Raw genomic sequence first — 10,546 nt, 5'->3', positions numbered from 1 at the left:
AGCCTAATGATCCTATGCAAGATCTTTCTTTTTGGAGGCGAGGTGGCCACGTGTGCCTCACAGAGCACGGCGGCACACACACTGGCTGATCAAGAAATGTTTGATGGAATACTAGTGACAGAATTTACTGAGGACTCTGCTATGCAGAGGGGTAAATTCTGTGGGTCCCACAAGCCTTTCTTTTGGGGCCCAGGGAAAACAAGACATAGTTGCATACAGAGAAGCAATGTCAACCTTCCTCCTGAGACTGATTTCCTGTTCTGTCCCAGTTGGACTAACAAAGACCTGAGGAAGCTGCCCTAGTCCAACCCTGGGAGAAGGGGCGGATTATCACAGCAGAGGCCAAGGGCAGTCAGGACGGATGGGCCCGGGGGAGGCCAACTCTATCCGGGCACCAAGTCTGGCTGGGGCTGGTGAGATCAGGTTACTAGTTAAAGGAGAAAGCTTCCCTCCCAAACAGCAAGACAAGACTTTAGTTTGCCAGGTGACCTGAAGTCCAAGTACGGTGAAGGAAGGACCAGGAGGAAGAAGGGAAAGGCCAGCCAAACCAAGCGACCACTGTGATCTTACCTGGGTTCCAAAAGCATCTGCTCTAACTTGTGTTCTCCTCCCCCACCCTTAAAAGCCTCCAGGGAGAAGCTGAGCTTCTGGCTCTGCAGAGGCAGCTGTTAGGTGATCCCTGAGTTCAGTGGCAGGTCATATTTCAGCACATGGCACTACTGCTCAAAGGTTCTCCGGAAGGCCTGGGAGAAATTCTGTGCTGGAAAATGCTTCCTCCCAAGATCCCCAGGCATGAAATGCCTTAGAAATAAGGACCCCAAACACAGCAACCCCTTAGGTACAACACAGGGGCCTGAGCCCCATTTATTTGCATAGCCAGAGGTTTCTGCCACAGGCATGTTCTTAGACTGTGGGTAGTCGTCTCCTTCCAGCCTGGGCAGGGGCAGGGAGAGACACACACACAAACATATTTCAGATTCCCTTCTCTGGGGTCTAAAGAAATCATTTTCTCCCTTCCTCAATCTCTATGAGACGGTGTCTGTAAGGCTGCTGCACGTGCACTCGCACGTGCAGAATCTGCTTGGGTTAAGCACCAAATATTAAGGAAAACCCATTACGCAGATTGTTCCTTTCGTCACACACACACACTGTGATGCTACCACGGAACGAATGTACATGCTTCCTTCTTTCTGATCCATGGAAGAAATTGCTCCATGGGCCTGAGCTGGACCTTCAATCACAGGGAGATTAGGGCTGTGGGGGTGGGGCTTCCAGAGAGCAATTCAGCCTCCGCCCTCTTCCATGGCTACATGGGTTTTGTTCCTGCGGGTGTCATCCAGATTTGGGCTCCAGAGTTAAGACAAAAAGGCTGATACTGTCAGGAAAGGAATCTAGGGCTTATAGCGTGAGTACTGTCTGAGGATAACTGCAGGGAAACAGGACCCCAAGCAGGATGCTCAGTAGGTGAATCGCATCTTTTGTGAGTAGCCCAGTTTGTCCAAGTTAGGATGGCAGGCCAGCTGCACCATTGGGGGTGGCCCACAGAGCAGCAGCAGCACGTCGTCCCCTGGGGCGGGCAGGTGCTCCCGGATCATGTCAGCAGTCACGAAGCCCTTACTGTAGGCCCAGTCTGAAGTAGAGAAGAGAGGAGAGGGCAGATACTCCAGACTCTCGCTGGCAAGGGGGCAGGATACGAGAAAGTGGGGAGGGGTGAATCCTGGGTAAAGCCCCCTGAGAAGGCATCAAATGGTAGCAGCAGCTAGGTGGGAATGCCTGGTCAGCTCCAGCTGCACAGCCGTCCCCACCAGCCCCGGAAAACAGGGACCAGAAGGAAGGGGCCAGGAGAGCACTAGGTCTGTGCACTCACACTTGGGAGTTTGGCAGTGGCACTGGTGATCGGTTTCACTGAAGTCAGAACCCCCAGGGGCGGGGGGGAGGCCCTGATTTGGGGACATCCCGAAATGGGGAGGGTACCTTCTGGGGGGTGATCCAGAGTGAACCAGAGCTTGAATCGATTGGGATATCGGGCCTGCAGCTCCTCCAGGTCCTCCCGCAAGATTATGTCCTTTTCGGTCTGAAAGGGGGAAGCAGGGGATCCCTGGGTGGCTCAGCGGTTTGGCGCCTGCCTTTGGCCCAGGGCGTGATCCTGGAGTCCAGGGATTGAGCCCCGCGTCAGGCTCCCAGCATGGAGTCTGCTTCTCCCTCCTCCTGTATCTCTGCCTCTCTTTCTCTCTATGTCTATCATAAATAAATAAATAAATAAATAAATAAATAAATAAATAAATCAATAAATCAATCTATCTTTAAAAAAAGGTGGGGGGGAGCAAAGTCTTAGGAACCTCCTCAGGCCCACAGAAGAAAAGGCTCTCTGCTGTAATGAGCTTCCAACCCGGAGAGAAATAGAAAGTTCTAGGAATAAGCAAGACTTTTAGAGAGGTAGCATGAGGGGAAGGACAGGGGAAGAGGCTTTATCTACACACTCTGAAGAAGAAAGATGGACTATTTAACAGGGGAAATCCAAGGAGCAACCTTCGACAGCTAGAACTAGGTTCCTTAACTGTTCTCTTTTCATTTTCCCTTAGGGGCCAGGGAAGGATTTTGCTCAATGCTCTGTCTTCCTTGCGGCAGAAAAGGGTCCTGTGCCGTGCAGGGGGACCTCGGGCAGAGGCCGCAACAGGCACTGGAGCAGCTCTGCCTGCTGGGGCCACATCGCTCCGCCTGCCTCCGCCACCACTCTGAAGACTGAGGCCTGACGTAAGTAAACCAACCTGGTTGGCAAAAAGCAGAGAGCACTGGGTTGGATCTTCAGGGTCTTTCAGGATGGCCTGGATCAGCTGTAGCATCGGGGTGATTCCTGCAAAAAGACAGCCCACAGTGAGCTAGGATGGCCCCAGCCCCTGCCCAGCTCCTGCTCCTTAGCTGACCAACCTCTCATCTTCGTTCTGCTCCGTCTTCCCTTAGCACCCTAATCCTGTCCTCCTGTGCGTCCTGCAGCACTGACATTGCTTGACCCCACACTCACCTTCATAGGCGAACTGTGGTCATGCTCACTATTCACCTAAGATCATGCCGTTGAGATCCCTCTAAGGAACCAATATCAGACTCTTCCTCTGAACGTCTATTGGAGGCTAGGACTCACATGACTACCTACTGATTCAACAATGAAGGTTCTGGAACACTGGGCTTATGGGTTCAGTGCATGGGCTTTGGAACTGGACAGAGCTAGATACTAATCCTGCCTCCGGATGTTATTATTTAACCCTGTGGAAACCATTCCGCCTCTCTGAACCTCCACTGTTTTCATCTGTAAAAGGGAAAAACTAACATCTGCTTCATAGATACGGATATAAAGTGAGTGGAATAGCGTCTGATATTTAGAAACATCCAGTGTTTGTTCATTTTCTTCCTTTTCGACTCCTCTATTTCTAGCTGCTTCTCTATTCTCACCTAAAGATTATTAGAGTCATTCAATTGGAGGTCTTGGGAGCGGCCACCTGGTTTATTTCTCTCATTCTATTAGTTAAAAAAAATTTTTTAAAAAAGAAAAAAATTTTTTTGTTTCTACCTGATTATGATTTTGTTTTTCAGATACTGGGAGGTCTAGGCATTGCCAGGAATCCCCTGATTAATAGCTTGGCTGTGATTACCGAACCTTCTGAGGGTCACTTGGGTGTTTTCATGGCAACAATCAACAATGGTGGGAGAGAACGGCCCCTCAAGGGACATACACCTGTTCCGCCGGCAATCATTCCCAGTTTCTTCGCCACTTGGGGTTCTGGCGGAGATTTTTTGTTGGGCTGAATGTTAAAATTCCCTGAAAAGTCCAGAGAAGAGAGGGGTGGAAGAAAAAAGTCAATATAGGGAAATAAGAAAACAAATACAAAACTGAAAATATGTCCCAGGCTGCTCTGAAATTTCAGCTGCTCTGAAATCAGATCCTGGAGCTTCGATGGAGGCTTGAGTTGAGCAGCCCTGACAACAGTACACTTGAGGGACAATGGGGCCAGGACTATCTGTCCCATGTGGCTAAGTACCAGTCAGCTTGGGGCCGCCGCCCGGTGAGTCATCAGCTGCCTCTGGCAGGGGGTCACTTCCTGGGGAGGGCGCCAGGCAAGGGGCCAAATGTGGCTGTGTTCCCGAGTGGCCCAGAGCAGCTCCAGGGGCTTGCTAATGCCCGCAGCTGTTCCCAGGGGCAGGGGCTAGAGGAGCGGTCTCTGGCCACCTGACACTCTCTGTCTGAGAAGCGAATCCCTGAGGGAGGGAAAGGGAGGCACCGGTTTGCCGCAGACACCTCCACAGCCCTCACGGCTGGGACTTCTGGTGGATAGAGAACCGATCCCTGGGGCTAGCGGAGCTGAGAAATATGCCTTCCGTCACACTGATGCTAGTCTGAGGGAGGCGCAGCTCTGGCCCTTGCCAGTGAGCACACGCACGTGCACGCACACGCACAGCCGCCCTGTGCCAGGACGGGGGCGCCGGGGAAGTGCAAGTCCGGCTCAAGGAGGGGAGAGGCGTTACCTCTCCCCGTGTAAGTGAGCAGCCCGCTGGGCCCTCGGAACTCCACCACGTCCCCAATCTTCAGGCTGTTCAGGTACTGAGACATCTTCCCTCCGTCAGGAAATTTGGGGTGTACGCCCTTCATGTAGACCTGGTGACACAGAGCGGAAAGCACTTTACGTGGAACGTCGCTGCCTTCTGAGCTCCTGCCGGGCGATCCTCCCTGAAGCTGGGGCAGGAATGGCGCCCGCACTGGCCTCCCCAGTCCACGTACCGTCTTCATGTGCCCCAAGCGCACACGTGCCTCCCGTATCAGCAAATCTCGGAAGTTTACCAACTCCAGCAGGAGAAGGACAGGGAGCTCCCGAGGGCTCCTTTGTGCTCCCTTACCTTGATGACAAGGTCCACGTAGCCTAGGTCCTCGTCACTCGTGACAGGCGTGTACGGCCTGATGACCAGGCTGCCGTCGATCCGGGCAGACAGGTAGACGTGTTTGCCTGGGGGCATGTGGAGAGCTACACGAGGCCGCTGGCTTCCTGTCAGCTTTCAAAACACTCAAGGGGGTTTGGGAGGACTGGGATGTCTTGCTTCCTGGCATGGTTCCAGTGAGCTACTCAGCAGCGAGGACCCTTTGGGCCCCCAGTTGATCACTCATAAGCCCCCGTCACTGGAGACACTCCTCAGTTACTGCCAGGGCCTTAGCAGCAGCGGGGGAGTGAGGTCTGGGCAGCGAGCGTTTGCTCCAGGGGAGGTGGAAACAAGCCCTGCAGGGAGGAGGAAGAAGGGGGAGGGCGAGGGATGTCCGGGGCACCCTGCAGCTCACGGGTCCAGAGCTGGGGAGGGAGTGGGAATCGCCAGGGACAGGGGCCGCCCGCGCGTCCTTACCCACGGGCAGCCCCAGGACGTGGTGGGCGCTGGGCAGGGCGAAGCGGAACCTCTTGGTGTTGTGGCTCACGGTCTGGGGGAGGCACGACGCGGTTCACCGGCAGGTCCTGCGGCCAAACCCCCGAGGGCGCCCGACCCCTGGGACGGCCCGACCCCGCCGCCCTCCCGGACGACTCACCGTCCTGTCCAGCAGTCGCAGCAGGTACTTCTCATCGGGGTCCAGCAGAGTGACCTTCGGCCGGCGGGACCTCCGGGCCAGGTAGGAGCCCAGGGCCAGGCCGAGCACAGTCAGCAGCCCCACGCCCAGGGAGGCCAGCAGCGCGGGGCCCTGCGTGTAGAGAGGCCGCGTGGCCGTCACGCTGGCCGGGGCTGGCCGGGGGCTGGCTGTCCGGCTCCCGACGACCAGCCGCCCCCGCGGGCGCCCGCCAGCTGCAGCGCCGGAGCCTTCCAGGGCCGGGGGTCACCGACTGGGCGTCCAGGGCGGGTGCACAGCCCTCCGGGGCGGGCCGGGGCCGGAACCCCGGCTCGGAGTTGGGTGCACAGCCCTCCGGGACTGGGCCGGGGCCACCGACGCGGGGCAGGGCGAGGGTCTTACCGGCTGGAAGCCCATGACCGAGCACCTCGTCGTCCGCCGCGGGGTCCGCCGCCAGATCCCACAATGCGCCGCGGGGCGGGCGGGGGCCTGGCGGGGCGGGCGGGGCGGGGCCGGGCCCAACGGGGCGTGGCCTGACGGGGGCGTGGCCGGGGCCTAGCAGGCCCTAACGGGGCGGGGCCCGATGGGGGCGTGGCCTAGGGCGTGGTCTGACATGGCCGGGCCGGGCCCTGACAGGGCGGGGCCGATGGGGGCGTGGCCTGGGGCGTGGCCTGCCATGGCCGGGGCCCTAACGGGGCGGGGCCTGGCGGGCTCTAACGGGGCGGGGCCGATGGGGGCGGGGCCTGGGGCGTGGCCTGTCATGGCCGGGGCCCTAACGGGGCGGGGCCTGGCGGGATCTGAGCCGCACCCGCTTGCTCCCAGACTCGGTGGCCCGGTGGGGGGCCGGGAGCCCCCGGATCAGTCCAGGACCCCTTGGGAGCGCCGCTCCAGCCCCCTCCCCGTCTAGCCTTCCGCTCCTGCCGCTTCGGTCCGGTCCGCTCACCCGAGCTACACGGGAGTCGGTTACGTGCAGAGCCACACCGCGCTGGGGGCTGGACCCCGGGTCCGCGGGCGCTGCCGGGAGAGCGTGTGCGGCAGGAGGGAGGCGCGGGGCTCCTCCGGGGGTGGACGGTGCGGCGGGGCAGCTTCGTCTCCTGGTCTCACCACACTGGCCCGGCTGAGCAGCGCCGGACCGCCGGGGCCCCTCGGTAGCTTCCCTTGGGACAGGTGCCTTCCTGTCCTGCCCTGGGTTCCCCGACCTCGGGGTCAGAGACCCGGGACCGTATGGAGCCTAGTCCGCGGCCCTGTAGTGAGGCTTAAATGAGACCCGTAGTGTTCCTAACGCACTAGCTGTTAGAGCAAAGCACTCGCCAGATGTCAGCTACCCTGACGGCTCAGACGATTGCACTGACAGTGTCTCAGCACTGAGCTCTGCTGGCAGCAAAATGGGACAAGAGGAGTCAGAAATAGATGCTGAGAGTCACCGGCGCGGCACATTTGCCAAGATGGCCATTCCGTCTCGTTCACAGTTTCCCAACCAGATTCACGTGTGTCCTTGATTTCTTCTGCGATCTCTTGCCTTGGCTCATAGATACACACCTTGATTTTCACAGGGTGTCGTCTGTGTGTGTGTCCTATTCTCCTCTCCTTAGAAGGTCACTGGTCTTATTGGATTAGGCCCCACTCTAACGACCTCTTTAAAGACTGTCTCCAAAGAGAGATCCATTCTGAGGCTAGAGGCTAGGACTTCAATATATGAATTTTGAGGGGGCAGGTGACACAATCCAGGCCATAGTAGAGGGGTCCTATTTTAAATGCCACTGCTTCTTAAAATTTTGATTTCTAGTTATACATTATTAGATAGAAATAGCCCGATTTCTATGTGTTGATCCTGTATTTTGTGATCTTGCTAGGCTCATTCATTAGTTCTAAGAAGGTTTTGTTTTGTTTTGCTTTTGATCGATTTCTTGGAATTTACTATATCATGTCATCTGTGAATATAGTTTTGTTTCTTCCTTTCCAGTCTATATGCCTTTTCTTTTGCTTGCCTTATTGCACAGACTAGTACTACTGCCTAGTTCCCCATCTTTGGAAGAAAGCATTCGGTGTTTTACCATTAAGTGTGATGTTAGCTGTAGGTGTTTGGTAGCTGCCCTTTATCAGGTTGAGGAAGCTCCCTTAATTCCTAGTTTTCTAAGAGTTTTTTTTTTTCTTGCATGGATGCTGAACTTTGCCAAATGTTTTATTCTATATCAATTGATATGATCATCTTTACATTATAACATAGTGGATTATGTTGGTTTTTTTGTTGTTAATATTGAGCCACTGTTGCTTTCCTGGGATAAGCCCCACTCGGTTCTTGTGTATTATTCTTTTTGTACATTATTGTGCTCGATTAATATTTTGTTGATAGTTTTTACAGCCACATTCATGAGAGGTATTGCTCTGTAGTTTTCTACATCCCATACTGTCTCTGTCTGGTTTACATTTCTAAAATGTATTGTTTGGATCAGAATCCGAATAAGGTCCATACACGAGATTTGTTTGTCTCTCAGGTATTTTTAAAGGTATAGATTTTCCCTTCGTCTCTCACTGCTTTTTTCCCTCTCACAAGTTTATTCACTGAAAAAAAAAAAAAAACAAGAAGGCTATAGACTTAACCACTAATAAGGTGCTTGTGGAAGGTATTTGAGGTCCAGCGTTCGAAAAGCACAGCAATCTCTAAGTTTATAAATATTCCTGGGTGAATCATAGCAATTCCCAGGGGCCCTACTGACTAGCAGGAAGGCAGATAGTTGTAATCAGGGAGCTATGTTTCTCCTTCTCAGATAGGGAGATCTGTCTGGGTGCAAATCTATAGTCCAGGATGGTAGTGCATCTCTTACTTTTAGAGGGTAGATCAAAGAAGCAAATATGAGCATTTAGTGTGGGGCTGAGGCTAGAGGGTCAGAGAATGGATTTCAACAGGGATGCGAATGAAAGGATCAGAGGCAGGCAGGAGCAGCTGGATTATGAAACCTGGGGGAATCCAAGAAATAGAAAGTTGACAAATGGCAAAAATCATCATAGAACACACTTGCCACACTTGCTAAGGCCTATCCTGTTTCAGGCACTATTTTAGGCATTAGGGGATATAGAGTTCAACAAGACACAGACCCTCCTTAAAGGAAGTAAAAATCTGGGGGCTCCAATCCTTAAAAAAGAAGCAAAACCAAAACCCCATTCTTGGCTCCCTGTTGTTCTTAGAATAAACATCAGGCGTAGACTCCAAACTTCCTAAAAGAAGTTCCTTTCCTTACAGACTCCATCTGCTTTCTCTCCTTTAGCAACACCACACTTTTTCTATTTTCTTACTAGTCTTCACAAGTACCATTCCTTTTGCCTAAAACATTCATCTTCCATCCTTCCACCCACCCTTCACCCAGGTTTTTCTAACTTATTCAGAGATTGTTGTAGGCACAAATTTAAGATGGCTCCCAGGATTCCTACCCTCTGTCAGACATGACCTGAATACTTTCCTGCCTTTGAATGTCGGTAGGACTTTTGTCTATGATGGGACAGTCCCTCTCTTGATTAGGTCACTTAACTTTTAAAAAAGATTTGGTTTATTTATTTTGACAGAGATAGAGCACAAACAGGGGGAGCAGCAGAGGGAGAGGGAGAAGCAGACTCCTCTCTGAGCAGGGAACCCGACACAGGGCTCAATGCCAGGACCCTGGGATCGTGACTTGAGCCAAAGGCAGATCCTTAACTGACTGAGCCACCCAAGCACCCCAAGAGTAGGACACCTTACATATGACTTGTCTTAGTAGACCACGGAGAGATTCCCCACTGCATTTGAAGGAGACGACTGCCATGTTGTACGAGCGCCTTGGAGCTGCTCCCTGAGGGCTGCCTTGAGATGCTGAGAATGAGCCCCCGGTTGACAGCCAGCAAGAAAACTAGGACTTCAATCTTATAATCACAATGGACTCAATTCTGCCAACAATCTGAATGGGCTGGAAGAAGATTCTAAGCCTCAGGTGAGATTGTAGCCCTGGCTGACACCTTGTTTTTATCCTGACCATAAGACCCAGGTAACCCGTGCTTGGGCCCTTGACCCATAGAAACTATGTGATTATAACTTTGCATTATTTTTAGCTACTGTTTGTGGCGATTTATCATACAGCAATAGAAAACTTGTATAGAGCTGAACTAAAGCAGCTATTCTTCAGAGGAAGCTTTTTTTCAGCCACTCCTATCCTCAATAACCTGATCTCCTTAGACATCTTGACTCTGTCCTACTTTTTCCTAGACATGGTTATGTCTGATCCATTTTGTAGTCAGTTATTTTCTGTTTCCTGCCTAAAATTTCATCTCCATGAGGTAGGGACTGACACATTTCCTGTACCTTACAAAGTGCTTTCTTACATTAGTGGTTCAGTAAGTATTTGGGGCATATATGCTGTTTTAGTATTACAGCACAAGAGAGGGAAATTGTCATTCAATTTCTATGAACACAAGTGTAAAATTCATAAATGAAATATTAGCAAATTATATACAACATTTATTTATTTATTTGAGAGAGAGAGAGAGAGAGAATAAGTGGGGAGGTACAGAGGGACAGAATCTCAAGCAGACTCAGCACTGAGCATGAAGCCCAACATGGGGAGCCCAGTGTGAGACTCAATCCCACAACCATGAGAACCTGAGCTAAAACTAAGAGTCAGACCATCAACACACGGAGACACCCAGGTGCCCCAACAATCATTATTTTTTTTTATTTTAAAGATTTATTCATTTATTTGAAAGAGCATAAATGGGAGGGGCAGAGGCAGAGGGAGAGTGAATCTCAAGCAGGCTCCATGCTGAGCGCAGCAGAGCCCAATCTCATGACCCTGAGATCATGACCCGAGCCAAGACCAAGAGGCTGACACTTAACTGACTCAGCCACCCATGTACCCCTCCAACAATTATTATTTTTTAAATATTTATTTATTTATTTATTTGAGAGAGAAACAGAGAGTACAAGCTGGGGGGAGGGCAGAGGAA

General features: G+C 52.5%; 1 protein-coding gene and 1 long non-coding RNA gene across 4 annotated transcripts in view; one reads left to right on the top strand and one right to left on the bottom strand.

Annotated features, from left to right (window-relative positions):
• Positions 1-834: 834 nt before the first annotated feature.
• Positions 835-6,075, bottom strand: LOC112667039 (NADH-cytochrome b5 reductase 1). The gene is made up of 9 exons (XM_025458486.3): positions 5,978-6,075; positions 5,561-5,710; positions 5,383-5,455; positions 4,888-4,994; positions 4,519-4,648; positions 3,731-3,814; positions 2,769-2,854; positions 1,975-2,074; positions 835-1,630 (listed from the first exon to the last, which is right to left on the bottom strand). The coding sequence occupies exons 1-9, from the start codon at positions 5,990-5,992 to the stop codon at positions 1,458-1,460; spliced, it is 918 nt and encodes a 305-aa protein (XP_025314271.1). The 5' UTR covers positions 5,993-6,075; the 3' UTR covers positions 835-1,457.
• Positions 6,076-6,638: 563 nt separating this feature from the next.
• The window catches only part of LOC112667040 (uncharacterized), a 49,846-nt gene continuing 45,938 nt past the window's right edge, over positions 6,639-10,546 (top strand). For all 3 annotated transcript variants that reach the window (XR_007411731.1, XR_007411730.1, XR_007411729.1), the window contains exon 1: positions 6,639-9,537. This is a non-coding gene — a long non-coding RNA (uncharacterized LOC112667040). The remainder of the gene's footprint in view (positions 9,538-10,546) is intronic.

Source organism: Canis lupus, chromosome 7, assembly GCF_003254725.2.
Source record: "Canis lupus dingo isolate Sandy chromosome 7, ASM325472v2, whole genome shotgun sequence".
NCBI classification, from domain to species: domain Eukaryota; kingdom Metazoa; phylum Chordata; class Mammalia; order Carnivora; family Canidae; genus Canis; species Canis lupus.
Note: the sequence above shows the minus strand (reverse complement) of the source record. Positions and strands in the feature narration are given on the sequence as shown.

Bases quoted from the DNA above. Each gene is read 5' to 3' on its own strand.
- LOC112667039 (XM_025458486.3), bottom strand. The intron at 4,995-5,382 runs GTAAGGACGCGC...ACATGCCCCCAG, and splicing joins CGTCCTGGGGCTGCCCGTGG to GCAAACACGTCTACCTGTCT. The intron at 2,855-3,730 runs GTGTATGTCCCT...GTCTTTTTGCAG, and splicing joins AATGATTGCCGGCGGAACAG to GAATCACCCCGATGCTACAG.